This window comes from Aspergillus pseudonomiae (genome assembly GCF_009193645.1).
Source record: "Aspergillus pseudonomiae strain CBS 119388 unplaced genomic scaffold BDV37scaffold_5, whole genome shotgun sequence".
NCBI lineage: Eukaryota > Fungi > Ascomycota > Eurotiomycetes > Eurotiales > Aspergillaceae > Aspergillus > Aspergillus pseudonomiae.
In genome coordinates, this window is record NW_022475997.1 from 638,563 (window position 1) to 663,258 (window position 24,696).

The window sequence follows — 24,696 nt, forward strand, 5'->3', positions numbered from 1 at the left end:
TTTTTTTCTCCCTTAAACTTCCACTTCTTATCTGGGCAGTTTGGGCAGTTTGGGCAGTTCGAGGCCACATGATATCCACTATGTACTGGTTTCTGTTACTAGAAGCTTTCCTAGGTTTCCACCATTCTGTAGATTTTGGAACCCATTTCTTTTTAGTATATGTTTATCTAATTAACCCTATATATTTTTGAAGATCCCCTGCTCTCCGGAAATTTGTTTCAGTGCTTGAAGGATGGTACGATGGACCCTCATATACGAGCACATATCCAATGAATGTTTCAAGCTCCGTCTTTGAGATTTAGACAGTTCAAGGGATACAAGGGAATTTCGCGGATGATAAGTTAGGTGGGTGCCTAGGGAGCGAAGCAGATCGGATTTCGGATGATCCACGCGCTGTCTGGTATTGGCGCAGGAACACGAATGCGGGCCTTGATTAGCAGATGGAGAGCGAGTTTGGTAGAAGGCCCTTTTCTCCTAACTTTCATTCATTCTTTTTTTTTTTTTTTTTTTTTTTTTTTTTTTTTTTTTTTTTTTTTTTTTTTTTTTTTTTTTTTTTTTTTTTTTCTCCCTATTTTTATTAATAAAAAAAATAAGAAAAAGGAGAAGGAACAGGGAAAAGTTTCTCTTAGCAAAATTATTCCTGATAACTCAGAATTTAACCTCGGAAGTAAAAGCCACTAAGATCCGACCTTGCAAGATGCACCAATTGCTGAATGTCTGGAGCCGAGTTGACCGATTGACAGCTGTTCCTTGTGCGATGATCCTCCAGCTGATAGCGACAGATACTGGAAACCTCTTTACCTAATTTTCACCGGGCTACTCCGTACTGTGGACGTTATCAACTGATGAAATGTACGGAGTAGTACATGTAGATATGGCATCAGGCATGATGAGTAACGGCCATGTTTCATGGAAACTCCACAGATGAAGCAGATGAAGTTTCACCGCCGTTCAGAGTACGATTTACGACAATCGTTTTTACTACTTCCATTGACGAGGTCGTTTTGTCCTAAAACGATGCGAGAGCTTCTGTCATTGTTTTCAGGTCTCGGAGCCTAATTTGAGTCCGTTCAAGCCGACTGGTGCGAGTCTAGCCCATGGACATACTTTCTACCGAGCCACTAAATTCTACAGTGGGTTAGTTTAATTTAGGTGATGCGGAGTCAGGTCACTGTCCAGTGTCCGGTGGTCAAGGCAAGCCGTAGGCATGGACCGTTTGCGGATTTGCGACAGTACGGGACAAGTGGGCCACACTACTCACTAGTACGTAGTGTTATTTTCTTTTTCCTCTTCTTTGGTTCTTTTAGAAATCAAAAGTAGAGAAGAATATCTAATGATGGTAATTTTTATTCTACACTTTTTCGTTTTTTCTTTCTTTTATCTCTTTGAGACGAAGAAATTAAGAAACGAATGCAGAAAAATGGCGAAGAAAGTAGGGGGTCCTGAACATTATTTTGTTTATTTCATGAATTATTATTTTCTTTCATTCCAATGCTATCATAAAGAGGGTCCTACCTCGGACTTCGTCAATGGCCCAATACAGCAGTTGAATCAATACAGGATATTCAGGAACCAGATTTCTGTGCTGAAAGAGCGACCGAGATGACGACACGGCACGTTATACCCAATTTCTTGTAATCTTGTCAGCAAGGATGGATCCTCTTGCATAAAACTAATATTATCAAAGGACTCACTTCCAGTGCCCTGAGTTCCTACTAGTAATAGATGAGGATAGATAGAAACCGTGCAATACAGTTTTCAGTATAATACAGAGTTGCTGGGTATGCAAGCCCATACTACGTATCATTGGCAGTTATCAAAAAGTATGACCCCTCCTTTCCCACATCAGTGGTGCTGCCTGTATCCATTCAGGGTACTTCATAGTACGCTAAGGACCTAGGAATCCATCATCCCAACGGTGCGTTATTTACCGGTCGTCAAGGATCTCAAACGAGGACGTAGTCGATCCAGAGCCTTGATTTACCGTACAGTCCTTAGGAAATGATTCCTCGTTGAGGTGCGCCACTCTCCAACGTTCATACCAATTTGCCACTGAAATCCGGACTTGGCGTGGGATACAGGATGTGGTTTGAGGCCGAGTGTTTCGCTTGCCTCAGACTCCACTAGAAAGCCAGCTCTTTCGATACAGGGGTCCAAAAGTATGTGACCACCTATGCTTAAAGGTTGCCCTATCTGCCTGGTGTGAGCTGGTAGGTACCTTAAGTGCAAGAGATCATATAGTACCTTTGGACCTCCACTAGAGTATCTTGGTCAATCCTTATCACCCATCCTAGTCGGGCACGTCTGCACATGTATAAACGTCATACTATTTAGTAGCCCAGGTGAATAGTCTTTATATATTCTAGAAAACTTGAAGCGAAAGGAAACTCCAATAGGTCGCCACTTTGTGCCACGAATTCATCGTCAATCTCCACTCTGAGATGCTTGATAAACCCATGCAGCTCGTTGGTTTTACCAAGAAATTCTGTGGCAAGAAGGGGAGGTCACATGGCTATAGTTATAGTGAACTTTCAGTAGGACAGGAGGGGTTCTAGAAAAATGCTAGAATGGGTAAACTTTCTGGTGATCCTGAACATATGATGGTAATGTAGGAGGGAATTAATCATGTACAAAGCCCTGCCGTTTTCAGACCACTAGAGCCCACACACGAGGTTTATTGCCAAGAAAAGACAGGGCTCAGATAGCGTTATTCCCCTAACTGTACGTACTTCCGAGTCGATATAAAAGCCGTAAGAAAAGCAAGAATGAGAACGGGGCAAAGGTGGTAACTACTAATAGTATGGACGACGCCGATGGATATCCTCTAAACCTCTACTACTTGCTTCTACTAGCACAACCTGCTACTAGTACTGCGCTCACTCGCAAATCAGCTTCGGCCATAAGTGGTCCCTGGTTCACGAACGCGGCCATGGCCGAACTAAGGGCGCGGCTGATCCGGCCTCGTCGGCTTGGTCTGAGACATACATCTTTAGTCTCGCCCAATCACAGCGTCAGCCTACCGATTTGGCCCCCATCGTGGACGGCTGTAGGTCAGAAAGACTTGGGAAAGGGAATACTAAAAATGAGGGTGCTAACTGTTTTTGGTCTCGTGTGTTAAACCCTGGAAGCGACCCTGATGTTCAACAGTCTGATAGGGTAGTTAGAGTGAACATGGATGGAGCCTAACATGTGCGTGCAATAGAATATCATTAATGCAGTGGCTTCTTCTCTTAGTACCCGGTCTTAAGATCTCATGGCCAGCTCCAAACATACAGTTCGTCGATAGATACCAATTAACTAGGGTTGGAGCTAATGTCTAAGCTACAGTAGTGTGGTAAGACCAGAGCCTGCGGCCCTGCGCTCCCCAGCCATTCCACTGACGGGGAGATCTTAACATGTGGGTATAACCACGGAGTTCTCGGATGACTAAATCTGTTAACAGGCTGGCATTCCTTGTTGCTCTGTGTGAAGCTAAGAAGCTTTCAGGTTCCCCCAAGTCAAAACTCTGCACCTACTATTCCCGCATCCAATAGATGAGAGCCACCAAGTTGAGTAATTACCAAGTATGGAGCGGAATTTGAAACACCGTTCAAGGTAAGCTTTGGCCATGGGCCAACCGCAATTCTTATGCCGTACCACCTCGCCCAAATGTGGTCGTTTTGCAAATGGATACCATTCCGGTATTGCTTCTATGATAAGATACCATTCACTGAATAGGTAACAAGGGGCAGTAAGAGTACTAGTTGATAGTCGATCATGCTGGGGTCTCTAACGCTTCCCCACTAAATATTCAGAAAAGGCTGAGACGAGAACTTGAATGGAAGAAGTGGGAAGTTAAAAAAAAAAGGAAGAAAAGGGTCTCAGCTGCATGTAAGACAGACCAACGTTGATCGATCTCTTCTAAAGTGTGGAATACAACATGGAAACAGCCGGTGATCAGGCGGAGACCAAGCTCTGGTTTATTATTATACTGATTCCCTTTTTTGGGTGGATGTCCCCTCCCACCCACCCCCTCTTTTGTTTTTTTTGTTTTTTTTTTTTTTTTGTGTGTGTGAGTGAGAGAGAGAGAGAGAGAGTCTCTTGCCCACATGCAGATCGTCAGTCACCAAAGCAGCCCAAGGAGTGTAATGAGGCCATGGTCATCACAAATTTACTAAAATGTTGCAAATTGCTATTACTATTATCATTTCTATTGGTCTCATAATTATAGACTGATGGGTACTTGAGTTGCATCATAGTATCATGCTATACTAGTGTACCGCCCACGGTTACCTATGGACTGTTGGTATCCACTACACTTTACCTCTTCTGTCAACTCGCAACATCTGCATTCATCGATATCGCCTGGGCCTCCACTGTCATCCTTGAGATCCTCTGGTTTAACTTGCAGGTGAGCGACCCTACCTTAGTTTGGCTCGTGTTATGGAGCACTCAAAGGGTGATCAGAACAGAGAGACAGGCTGACAGGACTTATCCTTGTATTAAATTAGGGTTTTATTGTCCAACGAACTAATTAAAGTACCCTGTTTCTGTTCATATCCTCTGGCTGAAGGCCGTCTATCAGTAAGAATTAAATGCTGCGTACAATGCCTCCTTATATTTACCCCCCTGAACAACCTAATTGAAAATAAAACCGAGGTTAACCGTGAGACTTTCAGTCTAATGAGAAATTAGATATATGAGTTCGTCCCTAGTCTAGCCTAGGCAACTCAAAACTATTAATCTACATGAGAGATTTTAGAGAGAAATAATAATAATAAATTTAAAAAAATAAATAAATAAAATAAAATAAAATTAAAAGAAGAGAAAGAAGAACAAGAAAAAAGAAAATAACAGAAAGGAAAAAGGAAAGGAAGATATTCCCCGGGTTTCGGTGGAGTCATTCCTAAAAATGACTAGTACTTGTGATTCCCAAAGCAGCGTCTCCTAATCCGGCAGGTCCTTAACTGCCAAACTGGGGTAATCTTTCGTCTACCTATGCTAAGTTCCTGTCCTTCCGCCTTCCATGGGTAAGCCTATATCGACCCTAGTGCCATAACAACCAAGACATTCAATTTTTGCGGCTCATGATCCATAGGACAATAATAGCTGCAAACGTCAATCTATTAAAATAGAAAAGAAACATGAATTCAGAAAGGATAAGGCGAGAGTCCAAGGCTCAGGCATATGTATGGGTCGGGAAATGTACGGTAGGTAATGTATGTATGTACAATACAGACCAATCTCAGATGACCAAACCACCACCAAGTTGGAGCACAACGGATAAGCCGCAGAGACTAAAGCATATTTCTTCCTTGTGGACGCTACAAGTCGTTGGTGGATTCCCCTGTTCTAGAAAATTTCAGTTCTTTTATGAGATAGGTAAAGGCAGAGAGAATAAGTCGAATTGAGTCATGGAGATCTCACCCATTCTTGCTTGAACTGAGAGCTTAGAGCATGAAGGGAAAACAGTTTTTCTACTCGCTTTTCTTTTCCACCTTCAAGTCTGAGTACGTCCCCGGTCGGCCTTCCTGCTCTTTTTTTATTTTTCCCTTTTTTTCAATTTTTATTTTATTTTATTTTATTTTATTTTATTTTATTTTATTTTATTTTATTTTTTTTTCACACATCCGTTGGCCACTCTCCACAAGTGATATTCAAGAATCTGCTCGGGATATCATCTCCCCTCCACCTCGTCTCTTCTCCTCCTCCACCTTCCTAGTGGTCTGCTAGTCTGCTTTCGTGATCCACACTGCTGAACCCATCAGTTCATCCTTCATTCGTTGGTACCTTAGTTTGACTTGTCCAGGTTTAAACTAAGTCACCAGCCTTGAACCAAGGAGAAGGTGGGCGTTAGTGAACCAAAGCCCTTGAACATCTTGAAATCTTCCCTATTCCGCCCCTCTTCACCGGCTACTGCTGCCGCCCCGTCGCCGGGTCCGTCTTTAGTCTCTTGTTATCTATCTTTATTGACTTAGATTGACTGACTCCGGATGAACTTTTCTCTCTCTGTTTTTTTCCTTTTTTCCTTTTTTCTTTTTTTTTTTCCTTTTTCTATCTGTGAAAGAGACATCACAGCGAGCTCCACCGACTACTCCGTACTGACCTCGGGGCAATCTGATCCACTCACGACTCCTTCATAGCACCTATCACGACTAACTACGGAGTACAAGTGATTGCTTTCCCTCACTCTACCTTCTACCCCTCCTCTCAATCACCTTTCGTTTCTTCTCATTCTTTGTCACTTACTACTATTACTATCGGTACTACTTATTTTGCTTATTACTGTCGTGTGTTTCATCCCATGGACTACGAACCTTTTATGAGATCTCCTTAGCTCCTAGCGCGTTCTCTACAGTCATTGCTCTTCCACCCCGGAGTTGATTGTACTACCTATCTCCCTCTACGTCCCCTTTCCTGGTTTAATTCGCTTCCCTGTTATTTCTTGAGGAGACAGGCGATCGTTTCTCTTGTCTTGCTGATTTTGCAAGTCTTAATTGAGTTTAACCCTTGCCATGGAGGGCTTCGACACCATGGCCATGCCCTACTTGGCCAGCCCGCTATCGCTCAGCAATATTCAGGGCGCCGACTATCTCAATTCTATGCCTGGCATGGATCTTCCTGATCAGCGCTCCAACTTTGACTCGGAGACATTTGTTAGGTGAGTCGCTCGTCGTCCTACAGATGATTACTGCTGTGGGCAGAACCCTAACATTACTTTTGAATCAGCGGAGATGATATAACCTTCCCCCAGACCGGTCTATCCGCACCGCTAAAACGATTCCCTTCGGGATATGATGACCCTTTCTCTGACATGGTGACGCCTTTTGATCCCGCACCTGCAGAACAACCGTCTGATTCGTCCATCGACCATAACAACAAACTACTGAGCTTTTCGATACCGGTATATAATTTTACCTTGCTTGATTACTCGTTACGGAGGACTTCACTGTCACTCTCGGCCCAGCTACATGGCATGTTTTTCCTTGCGGAGTCGCCTTGGACCACATCCCCCGCAGAGAATGTTCCGCCCCAGCAAGGTGCGGAGCTAACGTGTTACCGTCGTAACTTGTTTCAGATCACGGGCTCGGTTACCCTCCCGCGGAGCTTACGCTATATTATGACAGAACAAGGCGACCGTATACCGATTCTTGCGCAGGAGCTCACTGTTTCAGCGACTGAGTCTGTGGAAGGTAATTCTGTCAAAATCATCTCTGTGCCCTGGAAAACCCCCGCGGCGAGTGCGAATCCTTCTGCCGAAGACAGTAACCACCCTACCACGACGAACAACCCAAATAACCTCAAGGTTGAAAAAGAACCTCCCGCGATCCCTTTAGACATCATGGCCGGTCAGGATCTTGATACAGACTATGCCACCTTTCCGATAGCATGGAAGCGGCTCCAGTTTCGTGTGGCAACTGCCAACAATGGGCGCAGAAAGGAGCTCCAACAACACTTTGTTGTTCGGCTAAAGGTCGTCGCAACTTTGTCTACGGGCACCAAAATCCCTATCTGCGAGGTGCACTCGGGACCCGTAATTGTTCGGGGCCGCAGTCCACGCAACTTTCAATCCCGCAAGGACTTGCCCTTGAGCGGTAGTGCTGCGGCGTCGAGAAAGAATGCGCAAGCTTCCCACTCGGCCAGTATCAACCGTACGCCCACTAGTGAAACTGCTCCACGCTCTGGTCAACCCCCACCCAAGGTTAAGACTACAGGGAAGAGCAGCTCACCGGAGACCTCGGCTTCCCAGGCCGGCGTTACTACTGCTCAACGGGATTCCCCTGACTGGACACAGATCCCCCAGTCTACAGGAGGAGCACTTCCATCTACAGCCCTGCCTCGCTCATCTATTTATTCACAGTCCAGTCCAGAATATTCGCGGACAGCAGAAACTCAGCAACGACGTGCTAGTGCTATCGCAGCTCCGATAAACTTGTCACTTCTTGATGATGACGGTGGTGGCGATTCTTCCCGTTTGAATGACTCTGCCCGACCGACTTCCTCGTACGCTAGTGAGATTCCGCAAAGAATTATCAATACGGAGGGCTCGGCACCGCCGGCGAAAATACGAAAGCTTTCACATGGGATCCCACAACCACCGACCAGGAGCACGTCATCATCGTTGCCCTTGCTGAACACTACAAATATGCAGCAACCTTTTGCGTCAACTCTTCCTTTTCCCAACGAGAGTGCTGATTTATTATATGAATATTTTCCACTGGGCTTGGATGACTGGCAAGCACCCGTGGATGCAGTATATCGACCACATGTGGTACACCATACTAATATGCCTGAGATGAAGTTTGTTGCTACACGAGGTAGAAGTAAGCGATACTTCGCTGCAGAAGATGTTTTCTAGCATAGAGATGGTTTGGATGTGCATGATCTTGTAGCTGGGTGAGAGTCCAACCGCTTCTAAGAGCTGCCGAATACTGGAAACGTGCCAGTTTTGGATTCGTTCGACCTGAGCCAGGTTCAATATCTGTCCATTTGGATGGAATCTTTATTAGAGAAAATGCTAAAACCAACCTCTCCCACCCCTTTTTTTTTGTTTTTATTTCCCTTCTTCGAGATGTACAGATATGGAATGACCACGAGTTGCGGGGTTTGTTGTGGCGTGACGGAGTCTAAACTTGATATCCGGGCCTCTATTGATGTCTGGCTCCCAATAACTCTTTCTTTTATTCTTTGTTCTTTGTCTTTGTCCTTCTTGGTGTAATACATATATACCTGCGTCATGATGTTATGTGGAAGGATTAGGGCACCTTGGGCCAAGGAACCACAGAGGAAAGGTGACAATCGGCTGGCCGTCTTGAGCTCTCTTTCTTTCTTTCCTTTATGCTCTTACCTTTCATTTTCCTTTCATTTTCCTTTACTTTTATTTATTTTTATATTTTATATTTTTTTTTGGTGCGCTTGTTGTATACCAAAAGATTCCGTTACCATTGGCTCAGCCAGGGGGGTTCAATTTTCGCCGTTCAAACGTATGCCTTTCGCTATCCTGTCTGCTGGTTGATAGGTATCTCTCTGGTCAATAATAGTTGTGGAGCGACATCAAGTTTTACACAGCATTGAAAACGTGAAGAAGACAACAGGATACTACTCGATCTTGAAGTCGCGTATTTAATCTTTCAGCCCATAACTCAACATATAACTAGGAAGAAAAGAACGCCATAGCATCGCATTAAGTCTTATCTTGCGACTAGCTAACTCTCGAACATGTCGAAAAGATATAAGCATAGTTCTTATCCAAAATTTGCTGTCCTCCATATCAATATTCATCCTATGGTAGGTATTCCGAAGCTGTTATTGACTCAGGCTGCTTACCATTACAGGTATCCAAGCCCTTCGCCACTAATAGCTTCAAAATCTGCTTTGATCTCCCACTCATTTGCTCCAACACGACTCGCTATTTCCACCTTGCGTTGCTTGCTCATGTCTAGCCATTGGAAGAGAAGCTTTCCATCGAGCATTCCCCTGCCTGCAGTGCCGTCGCTTTCCACTGCCCGAAAAGCCCGAGGATTGAGACCGCATGGATGCTCAATAGTGTTTGTCAGTTGAGATTGTAAAGCGGACAATCGACGGTAGGACTCTTCGGAGACACATGTGACGAGGCCAACGGATCCGTTTTGGGAGGTAATGAGCATTTGGTGGCGAGGAATTTTGACGTCAATCTCCATCGCTTCAACATCGGAGATCATTTGCTCGGAGGAGACTGAAGTCCGCGGCAAGAGCGTCAACGTCGAGATGAAGTTACCTGTATGGAATTTGCTGCGACTCAGTAGTCTATCGCCATTGGACGATTTTGGATCTATTCCTTATCAGTGGACTGCTTGCGGAACTATCTTGACAAAAGGCAATGTGACACACCTTCAGGGTCATATTGGAGCACATGAAGGTTGCAGTCACTGTCAGCGATGAGAATGAACAGCTTGTTGTCATCAGGAAGGAAATCTGCTGCCAGGACCTCGAGATAATCCAGATCCTTTGCGAAGAGGCTCATTTTATAAGGCTCTTCCTGGATACACAATGTTGTCAGATCTATTGTCCCTTGGGCCGCTCTTTTTGAGAACTAAGAACTTACTGAGTAGCCCGCAAACCAAAGCCCTTTCACAGCATCAGCGATGATGCACATTCCTGTGCCCTTAAGCTCTTTTACCACGCTAACATGGCACTGCACGTCCATGAAAGCAACAGGAAGAAGGCTACCATCTTCTTTGAGGCCTCTGACAATGCATTTCTGTCCCTGTGCGACTATCAGAAAGCCCTGGCCACCGATTTCGGACAAGGCGGTTACTGCTCCTTTTACCGGCTCTTTGCCTACGAGTCTCAATTTACGGTCTGTCTCCGGCCTCTCAGGATCAGGGACGACCTTGATGACTTCAAAGACGTACACGCAACCACGCGATGCAATGTCTTCGCCTCTTGCAAATGCTGTTCCCACAACGATCATATCCTTACGCTCATGTGTGTTCTCAGAGATCTCAAGGCTCATGTTTTTTACCGCCATCACATGCTCGGCAGGGCCCAATAGATAACTTTCAGGTGAAAGAAAGTAGAATGTTAGTAAATCTTATTGGACTTTTCGTAATAGCTTCATACCTATCAACGACGGTCCACGTTTTCGGACTCACGACTTTTAGAGAGCTTCGCTGCACTTCAGGAAAGAACGAGGTCACTGTGATATTATCAGCACACTGTACAGACGTCAACAGGTGCTAGACACACTTTCATTACGCCACTCGGGATGTAACTCATCATCGTCAGGTAACTTGAATTCTGTCCTATGAGAAGTTCCTAGGACATACATGCCAGATGACGAAGAGTAGGCTAGGTGATCAACTTGCTCTCCAATGGGTATCTGTTGTATTGCCCACGAATAGTCAAGCTGAACACCAAGAGGCACTCGACACACATGAACAACACCCTGTATGAAAATTCAGTATGCAGTATGTTAGGGAGAGAAGTATGAAGCGAAGCACCTTAGAATCCAGGAGGATAAAGCCTTCTCCACATTCGGAAATTTCAAACTTGCTAAGACACTGTGCATATCCTCCTCTAAGGCACAGAAAATGTGGAGAACTTGGCGAAGTTTTGACTATAAATCCCGGTGAAACACCTGGCCTGAATACTGCGCTGAGTCCTGAAACATTGGATATAATGCGCAATGGTGTGCTTTTCATTGCTTCCTCATTTGACAAATGATCTTCCACGCCAGGGGCTATTCTTGGCAAACCCGAATTTGTCTCTTTTAGGAACTTTAGGTCAGCGTGTGATTCCCTTGCAGACTTTGTAGTGGATATAAACGGTCTGTATACGGCAAGGTCATCATTTCTGCTGCGTATCTGCATCGATTCCGTCAACCAAGAAACCCAGAAAAAGGCTTCAACAAGGGATTCGTCAAGTTCATACAATTAGGTAAGGAAAGCTGCTCCAGGGGTCTCCAAGGTCAGCAACAACAACTTCGGTCAAGGCTTCGCGTGTAGTTGACCGCTTCGGAGGTTCACTTGACAAAATGGGCGGCAGACAATCGACACCTTCGATTATCGCTAATAGTTTCTGATCAGGAAGCCGATATATCTAAAGATGTTGTATTAGATGTGTCCAGGTTCCACACTAGAAGAAAAATGGTACAACTTCATTTGTGCGAAGGTACTGCGTAACTCACAAATAAACGACAATCCTGGGTCATTAGGAAAAGAGTCATGTTTCTTTGAGTCGACTCGTTCGAGGTTGCCCTCATAGAGGAGAAGATCCCAGTTTTGTCGAAGTACAAGCAGCACGAGGTCCACTTTGAATTCGCCATCTGTTCATTCAACTCGACTTCATCGAGATCTCCGCTATCGTCTGCTTGGAGAAGTAATAACGTTGAATCATCGCGGAGTATCGCGACGTATGGATCCACAAGGCTAGTGGTAATGGCCATCCGTTCTTCACTAGTATCTTCATCCCATACAGGATAGATCTGAGCCAAGCCCAAGTCTATTTCATTAAATTACTTTCGTCGTATAGGCGCTATCAGGAGGGTAAACTCACCGCCATCATAGCTTCGAACTTCATTTCTCAAGATCTGAACCACTCTGTTTTTGCTTGTTAACGTTGCAATATCAATGGTTACATCCTCGTTTGGGTTGAATTCCGGGGCTCGGAACGGCCTCAGTTCCTGTCCCTCCACCCGGAAAACTTCAGACTGTTCCCTGTCGACACTCGTTGCTTTTGAGACAACAACATAATGATGCAATTCTCGTTCTTCACCTTGCGTGGTGTTCTTAGATACGGCTTCTTCCCTATGAGCTACAGAGGCTGTCCAGACACAACGGGCCGAGTCTGTTCTCATGGAATTGAGCACTTGGAGCTCGAGCCCGCGCTTCATAACAGCCAGCCCACCGCTTCTATCCCACCCTTGGGAAGCTACCAATTCCAGGCCCGAACCATTGCTGGCATTTTTTTCCGCGCCAAGGTTTGTGAAAGACCTTCCGAAAGCAACATCTTTCAAAGGACCAATATTCAAAAGTCTGTCGTATTCCCGAAAGTTGTACAGGTTAGAGCCGGATGACTCTGCAGAGGGACGGCGACCGTCTACCACGACCTCTGGCACCGTAGCATAAAGATCATCTTCATAAACATCATCTTCACTCTGGTCTTCGTCAGAAAATCCCCCAGAATCCTCTTCCGTATGCCTTGCCTGAGGTCGGGGCTTCTTAGTGCCTGAGGATGGAACTGACCAGCCCAGAAGTAGTGAATCGGCATCTTCACTTCCCAAAAAAACTCTCTTATCGCCAAGGAAAGCCGATGACGAAGCAGCGGATTTCACAATGTCTCCGCCGGCATGGGGAGGAACTGGATGAACTGAGATGCCCGATACCGACCTGCCGTCTAGCCTAAATTTGACAAGGACTAAGTCTCCGGTGTTTGGTACCAAAAGTAAGTCTCCATTGGTCTCAGAAAGGCGCTCAACAATGCAGCCTTCAAGGCGAAGTGCTAGGTCTGATTGATCCGTCATTGAAAAAGACGAAACCTGCCTAGAGAACTCATTAACCCCCACTGCATTGGTTTTCCCCGCCTGGTCAACGTGAACAAGCTCGTTAGACCCAATGAGCAGGGCACCTCCAACAGGAGGAGGAAGGGCTACCACTTTAAACAAGTCACTAGGCAATCTAGACACGGAAAGTAGGGTCGTTGATGCTCGCTGCTCTAGGTCCAGTGTGAAAACTGTATAGAAAACAACATCTTTCCTTTCATGAAGAAGCGCATTAGACGTAGCAACCTGCGAGTACAAAATACCAAATGTCGGCTCCCTATATTCATATAGGAATGCGAGACTTATGGGGTGTAGTATTGATGGATCCAACGTCGCCAAAGGGAGCACAAAAGAAGACGTGTACGGCGTCCCATGCATGGTGCTTTCTTTGGTCAAATCACAATCAGTGCCACTTCCTGGCCCATGGCTGCCAAGTCTCTGCTCGTCAAGTTCGCCATAATCATCCATCACCAGGTCATCCCCAGGCTGGTGGAAAGGAAGGATAGCGAGATTCCGGATCCCGAAGTTGAAAACCGCACATCTACTGCTTGGGTCCACACTAAGGATGCTGCCGCAACTGCTCAAATCAGGTACCCATGGACTACTAGTCGAATCATCCCGCTCATAGTAATGGATAGAGATTGTGCAGATGCCATACCGTCCCGGGTCCCATTCGATCAAAGCAAGTTTGGCGCTTCGGAAGGCAAGCAAAATAGCTTCGCCGCCACTCTTGGTATTCAAGAGTTTAACCCGGCATAGATCTGCTACTGTTCCTGGAAGAGCATATTCCCTCTCTAAGATCAGCTTTGAGACACCCTGTTCTTCGGCGCCTCCAGGTTGAGGGTCAACATTAAGCAAAGAAAATATCTGGAGACGAGAAGTTCTAGCAACCACCAAGTTGTTCGCTGATTCAGAGGTAAAAGGAAGTGCCAACGAATGAGTGACCCCAGTGGGAGGCAAGAGCTCAGTATAGCACTGCATTTGGTAATCAAAATCAAATGAGAGATGTTCGAACCTCCCTCTTGTTCCTCCCTGCTTATGTTTCTTTCTCTTCAACTGACTTTATGCAAGAACCATTTCTTAAATAATGTAAAAGCAGATCAACAGAGCTGGGAGTAACTAATTTATCCACTGTAGATGATTTTATTCCAAGATTCTTGAACAACATGCGAAGCTGCTTGGTGCTATGTACATCAGGGACATCGCCAAAACCTGGGAGCTACGGGAGTAACACGTGATCGATCCAAGCTCCACGGTGCGATGACGTAAGACGCGTTTAGAACTTCTTCGCGATTGCCGTCAATGATATTCTCTTAATATAATCATCTCAATTTTAGGTATGTTATGGCAAGTGTTGAGTATTCCTTGTGATTGTTGCATATATTTATTGTTAGGTACTCATGTATTCTCAACAGGTCCTTGTAATCACATCTTAACTTGAACCCTCGAACGGAGTTCTCTCCCATGTGAGATCCAAGATCCAACAACATGGCGCTCCTGCAAACGTCCCTTATTTGGGTTGTATATGCAATTATGGTAGCTGTATTGGTTGCAGTGGCCTCTATATTTATTTATGCTTACCAAACCCCTCGGGATCGCTGTCCATCGGTAATACTGACTTGTATCTTTGCTGTCACCACGCTTCTTGCGACTGTTCTCTTGGTACCAGTCGACGTTGCTCTGGTCTCATCTACGAATTCTCCGGCTCTGGGTCGGCGACAGGACTGGGCTACTCAAAAAGAAGTAGATAGGATAATATTGTACTTGAAAGTTGGGTATTACTTCCTATACTCTTTGGACGCCCTCCTCTGCCTCATTGTGATTCCTTTCATTTATTTTTGGTACGAAGAGTACGACGAAGTGGCATCCGAAGCAGGAGAACAGTCACTTGGGCAGCGGTTTTGGGCTGCTTTTAGATACACAGTCTCTTTCCTTGCGATAGTGGTTGTGCTGTTTCTCGTTGGGTTCTTCGCGCCTACTGCGAAAGATGGGAATGGTGGTGGTCTGGATTATTTCAAGAACCTACTGACCCAAAGCCGTAAGCTTGGAACTCCTCCTAGTTATTGTGCCTTCAGCCGGTATATCATGTACCATGGGGTGCTGTCGCTAATAAGTTCCTACCGCAGGTGGCGAGCGTGCCCTTACATTTGCTCTTGGGTTGCTGATAACCATAGGTCTCTGCTTTTATGTTTTATATACTTCCACGGGTCTAGCTCTATTCCCAATTACCTTAATCAAAGAAGGCCCGTCAGTTTCAAGCCCGACATTACAAGCGACTACAGCCGTTCAGCTTGGGTCTAATCGGGAACGACAGCGCCAGTTAGAAGGTCGCTGCAGAGGTAATCCGGGACTTTTGTCTTCAAAAGACCGTAGAGAGCTGGATACTCTTGTGAGGGAAGAACGAACGCTCGTCCGTCGACAACGCTTGGCGGATGAAGCCGAGGGCAAAGACCAAACCCGATTAATGCGATTGTGGCTAAAAATTGAAGCTATATTCCGTCCATTCCGACTTTTATCCGGCGTCATTCTGTCACTTGTTGCGCTTATCATATGGATATCTATGCTTTTGACGGCGATCGATAAGGCCAAGAACTCGTTCTGCAAACAACGATGTGGATACATTCTTGGGCATATCAATGTTTTCAACCCCATTAACTGGGTTCTTGTTCAATCCGCCAAAGCATTTCCAGTAGACTACGTCATTTTCACGATGCTTGTCTTATTTCTATTCAGCAGCTCCATCGTCGGCATTTCTGTAATTGGCATCCGATTTCTTTGGATCAAAATCTTCCAAATCCGAAAAGGCCACACGTCACCCCAGGCTCTTTTGTTAGCAACGGCTATGTTGATGTTGATCATACTAGCTTTGAACTATTCAACATCGATAATACTTGCTCCTCAATACGCAACTTATGGGCCTCAAACCTTCTGTGATCGAGAACTCGGCTTTCCTGAAAAACAGCCAGATTGTTCAGGTGCTAAACACCTTATTAGGCCATGCTCTGAGGTGGCAGATAGTTTGGCCGCCAAGCAAGTCTGCACTCCAAGCGTTGCCAGCACATTTCTTAACCGTGTGACGATAAATTTTCCCTTTTTCGGTGCCATGTTCTTCTGGGCCCAATTCGCTTTCTTAGGTAGGATTCTTTACCTCTCTTGCATCATTTTAACTAAAGGCTCTAACGAGTTATGCGATCAAGGTATCTATCTATTTGTGATGGTCACCGCTCTCTTGTGCTCTCCGAAATTGGACGAGCGGCAGCTCGATGAGGATGCTGAAGAGGCCGAAGAGGAAAGCTTATTAGCAAGCACTGGAGGGCAGATTGACACTGTCTGGCAGGACATCACTACTAGGCTAAGGCAGAATGACGTTGGCCGAGCCGGAGCTTAGGGTTACTGTAGGGATACTTTACTTCCTCGCATCCTTCCTCCCCCTTTCTTATTTCTTTGTTTTTCCACTCAGTGGCAGCAGAAGGAGGGTGGGCTGCCAGCTGATTGTGGGCATATTTGTATAATTTCAGGTAACAATAGGGGGGATCACACCCTGCTAGGTAATTGAGTTCGGTAACACCTGTTGAAAATCCTACAAGACAGAAAAAAATAAGACTGGAGATGAAGTTATTATAGAGAACCACTGCCTTCAGGGTCTTACGCGGTCATTCAGAAGCGCAAGAGCGCTTTCGAACGCCTTTACAACATCGACATCTACCTGAAGAGTTAGAAATCGGATTATCGCTTCGTAGGAAAGTATTAATGACGTACAGTGCTTCCGTTTCTTCTCTAAATCCTCCTCCGAATTCTGTACGTGCTGCATTTGCGTTTTGAACCTATCAAGATTAATAAGCCTCACATCGTACTACAATCTCGTACTTTAATCGAACCTCTTTAGCGCTCTAGCTTCATCACGAATAACTGTAGTTTGAGACCACGCCATGAAAACCTATAACGATAACATAATTATTAGAGGATGACTTCCCGGACGGAGTACGATAGAGGAACCTCTAGCAGCTTCGAGATCTGAGCTCGCAAGTCTTCTTCAGCTCTTCCGTGTTTCTCCATCGCGTTGGCGTAATGTTCTTGGAGATGCCCCCAGTCGTAATTTTTAAGATCTTCAGATGACGGGGTCAAATTCCTTGGGACTTCATACACGCTGATGCTCCGCTTTTGTTGAAGCAATTGTGGTAAGTACTCAGTAGAATCATTCTTATCCGCCGCGTCCATGTTTAGTGGAAGGGCTCACATATGAGCCGATTTACCACCCTAGAAGTGCAATGGCTGAAGAATTTGGCCTCGATTCAAGAGAATCTCTAGAAGCGAATGTGTAGGTTCATGGAGCTCAAGAGTATCATGGATTGCTAGATTGATAGCTTCACCGGGAATTTAAAGTTAGGAAGTGGACGAATGCCGCAGGCGGGAGTGGACTGTCGCAACCAATTAAAGAACGGCCTCAACAATTTACTACTAATATGTAGTTAACGTAACCGGTAGGTGAGCGAGCCATCATGGATGTAGGTCAAGCGGGCCACATTGTATTCCATATAAAATGGTACTTTTATAATCCAGTTATCTCAAAAACCAGAGATAGCAACAATATAATATCTTATACCAATATAAATATAGGGTATCTAAATAGAATATATATTTTAATAGATTTTTAATAAAATTTTCTGAGACTTTATGTAACGGTGGGTTCTATATAAGTCAGTCCCAGGACATCGGGATCGTTGATCCCGAATTATACTGACCTTTTGGCCTTGTGGAATAGGGTGCCCTGGCTCTATCTCTTCCACTTTAAATATAATTATATATAAATTACTAAAAAATATATTATAATTTATATTATCTAGTATATGATTAAATCTAGAGTTTTCTCTATTTAATATATATGTCTACAGGACTGAATTAGTATATATACTAGAATTCAGATCACTACTAGCTCTGATTGTTGAGGTACTCAATTTCTAAAAATGCCATTTTGTATAGAATATAGTGTGGCCCGCTCACTTACCGGTTACATACTCCCTAAAGTACTATAGTAGTACATAGATACAGATCACTGCTAACAAGGAGACAACTAGAATATAATATCTAGCATATATAATTAAGTTTAAAGTCTTCTCATTGCTACCAGCAGCTTTGTTTCTTTTCTCTTTCGTGGATACTGAAGAGCTAGGATTCAATCACAAGACAAATACTACTATGCACTAGTTAATATTGCCGAAAGCGGGACGTGATGTTGCGTCACAATAAATCTGCCGCATCTGGCCGCCTCACCGGTATCCAACGCTCTGCAGTTCCATACTTCTCACATCACACATCATATCGGATCAAAACCGAACTCTTGGGATGAACTGTCACATATGCTCTCGTGCTCCAACATCACGACTTAGATACCTTTGTCCTTCTTGTGCCCGCAATCAGCTCTATCAGCTTCGAATCGAAAATGCCAGGATTCTTCTAGAAAATGAGTCCTTGGGACAACAGATTAACAACGCAGTGTCCTCTACAAATACTCACGAAGCATCATTGGAACGGCCTGAATCCGGACTTCTGAGTCTCAGAGATGAGGACCACGTAGCCTGGTCTATCCAAATCATCGCCAATGAGAAAGCCAAATCCTCTTTGAGGAGAAAGCTACTTGAAAGTCGGACAGAAAACTTACGGCTGGAGATCAAAAAAAAAAAGCGCAACATTTCCGAACATAAGCTTACGCTAGCGCAACGTCGCTCGGATGCAGGATCCGCAAAATATCAACTTGCGGAACGTGAAGCCGCCATCTTATCTGGCATTCATAACAATGCCAAAAGAACGGACCACCTGTGGCACTCATTACACAGTAAAACTGCTGAGGCTCGGATATTTCTATGCCGCGAAGCCGCCTACCTTTATAATCTACGGCAGAAAGTCAAAAAGAAAGATGGTGAAGTTAAAGAGGCATATACAGTCGGTGGCATACCTATCATAGATCTTAGGGACATGAATGGAAAGTTGCGATGTTTCATTTGTCAAATGCTAAGCAAATATTAATGGAAATACAGGTGCTACACCGCTTCAAATCTCAACGTCATTCTCCTACATTGCTCAACTCCTAGTACTTGTTTCGCATTACTTATCCCTAAGGCTTCCTGCAGAGATCACACTTCCTCACCGGAATCATCCTGCGCCTACCATATACGCACCCTCTGGGTCTTATCTCTTTCGTGAAATGTTGCCCGCATCAAGAACGTTGCAGCCCTCGCCTTCTAGTTCAGCATCGTCACGAACAGCAGATCCGCGTCCTTACTTACCCCGAGCCCGACCACTCTCCGTTGACAGAAGTCTCCCAAAACTAGCCAAGGAGGACCCCGGGACCTACGCTCTCTTTATAGAGGGGGCGACGCTATTGGCTTGGAATATTTCATGGCTTTGCCGAACTCAAGGACTCCATATAACGTCAGATTCTTGGGAGGAGATTTGCAGCATTGGAAAACATATGTGGCAGCTACTTGTTGCGCCTCCCGCACAAACATCAACACTCGTTCGAGCATTCGCCGGTCGAGACATACAACCAAAGGTGAAGATTACGAAAGACTCACCCAAAACAATCATCCAGCGGACAAAGTCATTCCCAATGTTAGGCCACTACTCCCATGGTACTGTGCATTCTTTCCTCGCTGCTTCGGAGGGTACGGAGTTCACGCGTACATGGAGGCTTCCAACTCCGACTAAAGTTGCAGACAAATTAAAGTCAAGCTTATTAGGTGAAATGGCCAGTGCGGAATGGGAAGTTTTGGAGAAGAAGGAATGGGATAGCATACCTGAGGCACCACTGCAACCTGTTCATGCATCCTCAGTCAATCGGAATGGTGAGAAGGGTGAATTAGATATGTCAAACATGGAACCATCGGAAAACATTCCTACTAGTCCAGGGTTTCCAAATGAGCCTATAAGCTCTAATCGGCTCAAAGGGACCAGTGGTTGGACTAAGCTGAGAAACAGGTAGTTTCTAGTAGTAAAGCCACCCGACTGCACATACACCAGAATGGGCTAGTATCGCTTTCCAGCAATGCAATTTCACGGATTGTTTTACTTAATTTTATTTCTAATTTTTCATCTTTTACTAGAGTACTATAAACATATAGTATTTAGAGTGCTTTGAGGGGTAACTTGCGCTGAATAGTAACTAAGTAGTTAGTTAACTAGTTAGTGACACTAGTGACTGTTACTAAGCAAAAAGGAAATTGATCGATAAGATAATATGAACTAATTTAACGCGTGTCCATTTTTATCTTCACGGCCTTCCGAATTACAACATGTCCTTCTCCCCAGCGTGGGAGCCCCGTCCACGTAACAAACCTCTACATGCTTCAACATTATCGTGAAACAGCGAATATTCCTTATATTTATTTATTATCTAGTTCCTGTATCTCAAACTGTATGTTTAGTCGAAGAGCGACAACCTTTCAAAAATCGTGATTGATCGGCTGGAAATTTCAGAGCTTGTCCTAGGTCATGGATCTGGTTTCAATCCAAGATTACATAAGGTCTACAGGAAAATGAATGAATTCACAAGGTGGCAGCGAGATGGGTTGGGAAAATTTAGTGAGTTTTAGAGAAATACGATCAACAACCATTTCAAATACGCTTTCTACCTTCGATTGGAAGCTTCACATGAAGGATCACCTTTACTGATCCAGAACTCTTATAGACCTCGAAAGCGCAGTTGAATTGAGTGCATATATACCTGATACAGTTCTGCGGGCGGAGCTACGCCGAAGAAGCGGAATCAGAGACTCTGACAATGATAAGCCATTGTGTGGCTCAAAGGATCGAGGTGTTTACAACACCCCAGTACATGTAATGGCACTTTTCCTCATTTTAGTGCTGAGTACCTTCGGTATGTTCATCTATCAATCAAGTCACGGCTGAGTGTTCTCTGATTTATCTCACGAAGCTTGTTCATTTCCTGTACTTGCCCGCCGGTTCCCACGCCTACCAATACCACGGCGCTTTCTTTTTCTTTCCAGACATTTTGGGACAGGTGTGTTGATAGCTACGGCCTTCGTTCATTTACTCCCCACAGCGTTTGTGTCCCTGACAGATCCATGTCTTCCTCGATTTTGGAGTGAATCATACCGTGCCATGGCTGGCTTTGTCGCCATGATTTCCGTCTTTGTTGTGGTGGTGGTAGAGATGTTTTTTGCCATGAAAGGAGCAGGCCATGTTCATGGGAGTGAATATGACCATCTGATTAGTGATGTCGGTGAGGACACTGCGAACAACTATCAAAATGAAGGTTCCGAATATTTACAAGAGTCAACGGAGAATATTCACCTCGAGGGCATACCGAACGGCAACTATACACATAGCCTACCACAATCCTCCCGTCACCTGCTGAGTGACTCAACAGACGACGGTACTCTTTCACAGTCCGCGAGGTTAATTGCGCGCAAAGAGGATGTAGGGGTTGGTCTTGAGGGATCAGACTCTTATGATGACTCACGTACGAATGCGCATCAAAGCCCTTATCCACACTCTGAGTTGGGTCAGCCTTCACCGGTTATATCGCGTGAACAGACGAACTCCATGCTGTCCATACAGAACCCGCAACGTCAGTTACTCCAGTGTCTTTTGCTTGAAGCGGGAATACTCTTTCATAGTATTTTTATTGGCATGGCCCTTAGTGTTGCAACAGGGACATCATTCGTTGTACTACTCGTGGCCATCTGCTTCCATCAGACTTTCGAGGGTTTCGCTCTTGGCTCACGCATTGCATCACTTATACCGGGCCTTTTTGCCCCATCCTCCATGAAGCCATGGCTCATGTCACTTGCATATGGGACTACAACACCCTTCGGCCAAGCCATCGGTCTTATCTTACATAACCTATATGATCCAACGAGCACTACTGGTTTGCTTATGGTTGGTATTACGAATGCGATAAGCAGCGGGCTTCTACTGTTCGCTGGCCTGGTTGAGCTTTTGGCCGAAGACTTTTTGAGTGAATCAAGTTACGCAACCTTACATGGTCGAAAGCGCGTTGAAGCATGTATAGCAGTTGCCTGCGGGGCTTTGTTAATGGCGTTAGTTGGTGCATTTGCCTAGAAAACTCCCAGTCCCTGTCTGCTTTCATTGTGCTATATTAGTGTAAGCCCTGAAAGCTTGTATGTATACCTAATGCTTTATGTGATGATATCCCTTGTAATGTTTATTATTAGGCACAAGTGCTCGCTGTAGCTCTTAGCATGCATATTATATATGCATTGCATGATCAACGTTCTGTCTTTTTGCTCGGTCCTTTGACCCTTTCTCTCCATTAAGGTGAAGAAGGTTCAGAGAGTAAATGAATTTATTCACGAGACAAATATCCATCTGAGTTAGCGACATCAGGTAAATATTATCATCGTTCCATTGTCAAGCCTACTATTATAGCTTATCAAGTATAGAGAGTTAGGTAGATTTTGACCAAGGTATATCCACCGTAGAAATATCGTATACTCCAGAGTAAAAATCAATTCAACCCGGTGAAAGAATCTCGAAATAAGCAGCATAACTCAATATCCACAGCATTCTGACGTTCTGAGTGGTTACCAATGATCCACCACTTTTCAAATCTACATAAGGTAGGTATTTCATGATTCAATAACAAGACAACCTACCTGAACCGTAAGCTTAGAAGAGCCTCGACACAGATCACTAAGCTTATTATAACGCTAAACGCGAAGGGTTTCTTCTTCTTCTTCTTTTTAAATTTAGATTGAGGATTCTTCGCCCCATATAGCAAAGCATTGCAATCAAAAGATGTCTATGTACTCCGAATTTTCCTTTCATGTGCTGCTGGTCTGAGTATTCCTATGCTCCATACCAAAACCATGGGGAACTCACCATGACTTAGACGAGAGATTCGACAACAATGGCGCTAGCACCACCTCCTCCATTGCAAATCCCAGCACAACCAATCTTACCATTTTTAGCTTTCAATACACCGAGCAATGTAGTCAAGATACGAGCACCACTGGCGCCGAGAGGATGGCCGATAGCCACTGCACCACCATGGATGTTGACTTTGTCTTCAGCCAACCCCAGGAGTTTCATATTGGCCAGAGCAACTACGCTGAACGCTTCGTTAATCTCAAACGCATCAACAGCATTCTGCGCCACACCTGCATGGGTGAGGGCCTTGGGAATCGCCAATGCTGGGGCAGTCGTGAATTTGCTCGGCTGCTGGGCGGCATCTCCCCAGCCAAGAATCTTCGCAACAGGCTTCAGGTTAAGCTCTTTCAGTTTAGCTTCTGAGACGAGGACAACAGCTGCAGCACCGTCGTTAAGAGGTGAGGAATTCGGGGCTGTCACCGTGCCGGATCCGGGGATAAATGCAGGCTTGATAGCTCGAAGCTTGTCTGGGTTGAGCTACACGACGAACATATTAGCAGTGGTCCACGATTTAACATATTCGTAGAAGATAATATCTTCCTCACATTCTTTGGTTCTTCGTCGTGTGCCACAGTCACACCTGGCTTGCCCCTAAAACCGGGAAGTTCAATAGGCGCAATTTCTTCATCAAAAAGGCCAGCCTTTTGAGCTGCCTGTGCCTTCTCGTAAGTGCGAATGGCATAGTCATCCTGTTGTTCTCTGCTAAAGCCATGATCCTGGGCACACTCCTCAGCTTGCAAGCCCATAAGTTCCTGCTTTCCTGCGTCTGTCAAGCCATCCTTCATGATGCCATCCACTAGACTCTGGTTGCCGTATTTCGCACCGGTGCGAAGGTTTGGAAGATAATGAGGGGCGTTAGACATAGATTCAGCACCACCTGCTACGACAATATCCGCATTGCCAGTCATGATAGTCTGCGCACCAAGAATAACCGCCTTCAAGCCAGACGCGCACACCTTGTTAACTGTGGTACACACAGTTGACTCATCGAGACCAGCGCCGAGAGCACACTGTCTAGCAGGATTTTGTCCAACACTGATCCATAGAACAAGAATGTAAGTGTGCCTTTGGTGCTGGTTACTAGGTATAAGAGTAGAGGTTGACTCACTTTGCGGAGATGACATTGCCGAAGAAGACCTCCTGGACATCAGACGACTTGATTCCATCCGCCCTGCTGAGCGCAGCTGAATTTCGACTTTGTTAGAACGTTGACACGTACTACCACTCAAGAGTTATCATACCTTTGATGGCATGGGACCCAAGCTGCGGGGCAGTGAGACTTGAAAGCGAGCTGTAGAAGAGGATAGCCAGTGAGTCAATGTTTTTAGTATAGACAAAGTACCAGGCCAATCTCACCCCAAGAATGAGCCCACTGGGGTACGGGCAGAGGAAACAATATAGACCGGTGGAAGAGAAGACATATTGGCCTGCGAGAGCTGATTAGAGGACTCAAACCAAAGCCTTTAAAGGGGTTCTGTGCGTGGTAAGTGGCATGTACCTGTGTTGACAAAATCTGCCGGCAATAGAGAAAATTGATTGGGGAGAACAGGCAAAGAATGGGGGTAAAAAGAAAGAACTGATCTCTTCAGCTAAGGATGGCAGTGTGATATCTCTGATACAGGAACAAGGGGTGAGAAATTATGTCCTTTAAGGACCCCTCTCTGGACGCGGCATCCGCGCGGCGGGGCTATCAAAATGGTAAGGTGAATGCACGGACCACTCGGTGAGTCCATTGGACGGGACTTCCAGCAGCTTGAAACAAAAAGAGATGCGCCGGCTCACTGGTG

At 45.1% G+C, this 24,696-nt stretch overlaps 8 protein-coding genes across 8 annotated transcripts; 5 read left to right on the forward strand and 3 right to left on the reverse strand.

Annotated features, from left to right (window-relative positions):
* The first annotated feature begins 6,308 nt into the window (after nt 1-6,308).
* On the forward strand, nt 6,309-8,527 carry BDV37DRAFT_159014 (PhoG like DNA-binding family protein). Its single transcript, XM_032079121.1, has 2 exons — nt 6,309-6,640; nt 6,709-8,527. The coding sequence occupies exons 1-2, from the start codon at nt 6,495-6,497 to the stop codon at nt 8,336-8,338; spliced, it is 1,776 nt and encodes a 591-aa protein (XP_031946135.1). The 5' UTR covers nt 6,309-6,494; the 3' UTR covers nt 8,339-8,527.
* A 624-nt stretch (nt 8,528-9,151) lies between these two features.
* On the reverse strand, nt 9,152-14,333 carry BDV37DRAFT_159008 (cleavage/polyadenylation factor CFT1). Its single transcript, XM_032079120.1, has 9 exons — nt 12,016-14,333; nt 11,648-11,961; nt 11,392-11,559; nt 10,962-11,324; nt 10,708-10,906; nt 10,582-10,657; nt 10,064-10,517; nt 9,850-9,997; nt 9,152-9,790 (listed from the first exon to the last, which is right to left on the reverse strand). The coding sequence occupies exons 1-9, from the start codon at nt 13,979-13,981 to the stop codon at nt 9,309-9,311; spliced, it is 4,170 nt and encodes a 1,389-aa protein (XP_031946136.1). The 5' UTR covers nt 13,982-14,333; the 3' UTR covers nt 9,152-9,308.
* On the forward strand, nt 14,197-16,578 carry BDV37DRAFT_159020 (putative LMBR1 domain protein). Its single transcript, XM_032079122.1, has 4 exons — nt 14,197-14,337; nt 14,416-15,038; nt 15,127-16,134; nt 16,198-16,578. The coding sequence occupies exons 2-4, from the start codon at nt 14,489-14,491 to the stop codon at nt 16,386-16,388; spliced, it is 1,749 nt and encodes a 582-aa protein (XP_031946137.1). The 5' UTR covers nt 14,197-14,337; nt 14,416-14,488; the 3' UTR covers nt 16,389-16,578.
* Nucleotides 16,579-16,622: 44 nt separating this feature from the next.
* BDV37DRAFT_238430 (uncharacterized protein) lies at nt 16,623-17,340 on the reverse strand. The gene is made up of 4 exons (XM_032080843.1): nt 16,997-17,340; nt 16,879-16,937; nt 16,760-16,824; nt 16,623-16,702 (listed from the first exon to the last, which is right to left on the reverse strand). Exons 1-4 carry the CDS (start codon nt 17,216-17,218, stop codon nt 16,638-16,640), a joined length of 411 nt encoding a protein of 136 aa, XP_031946138.1. The 5' UTR covers nt 17,219-17,340; the 3' UTR covers nt 16,623-16,637.
* A 931-nt stretch (nt 17,341-18,271) lies between these two features.
* BDV37DRAFT_159077 (Atg14 domain-containing protein) lies at nt 18,272-19,113 on the forward strand. Its single transcript, XM_032079123.1, has one exon. It carries the CDS (start codon nt 18,344-18,346, stop codon nt 19,022-19,024), a length of 681 nt encoding a protein of 226 aa, XP_031946139.1. The 5' UTR covers nt 18,272-18,343; the 3' UTR covers nt 19,025-19,113.
* Nucleotides 19,111-20,054, forward strand: BDV37DRAFT_159082 (UV radiation resistance protein and autophagy-related subunit 14-domain-containing protein). The gene has a single exon (XM_032079124.1). It carries the CDS (start codon nt 19,203-19,205, stop codon nt 19,977-19,979), a length of 777 nt encoding a protein of 258 aa, XP_031946140.1. The 5' UTR covers nt 19,111-19,202; the 3' UTR covers nt 19,980-20,054.
* Nucleotides 20,055-20,284: 230 nt separating this feature from the next.
* BDV37DRAFT_238433 (putative ZIP family zinc transporter) lies at nt 20,285-22,302 on the forward strand. The gene is made up of 3 exons (XM_032080844.1): nt 20,285-20,578; nt 20,685-20,873; nt 20,931-22,302. The coding sequence occupies exons 1-3, from the start codon at nt 20,533-20,535 to the stop codon at nt 22,079-22,081; spliced, it is 1,386 nt and encodes a 461-aa protein (XP_031946141.1). The 5' UTR covers nt 20,285-20,532; the 3' UTR covers nt 22,082-22,302.
* Nucleotides 22,303-22,329: 27 nt separating this feature from the next.
* On the reverse strand, nt 22,330-24,587 carry erg10B (acetyl-CoA C-acetyltransferase). Its single transcript, XM_032080845.1, has 6 exons — nt 24,408-24,587; nt 24,266-24,336; nt 24,151-24,200; nt 24,018-24,093; nt 23,455-23,944; nt 22,330-23,386 (listed from the first exon to the last, which is right to left on the reverse strand). Exons 2-6 carry the CDS (start codon nt 24,328-24,330, stop codon nt 22,868-22,870), a joined length of 1,200 nt encoding a protein of 399 aa, XP_031946142.1. The 5' UTR covers nt 24,331-24,336; nt 24,408-24,587; the 3' UTR covers nt 22,330-22,867.
* Nucleotides 24,588-24,696: the final 109 nt, after the last annotated feature.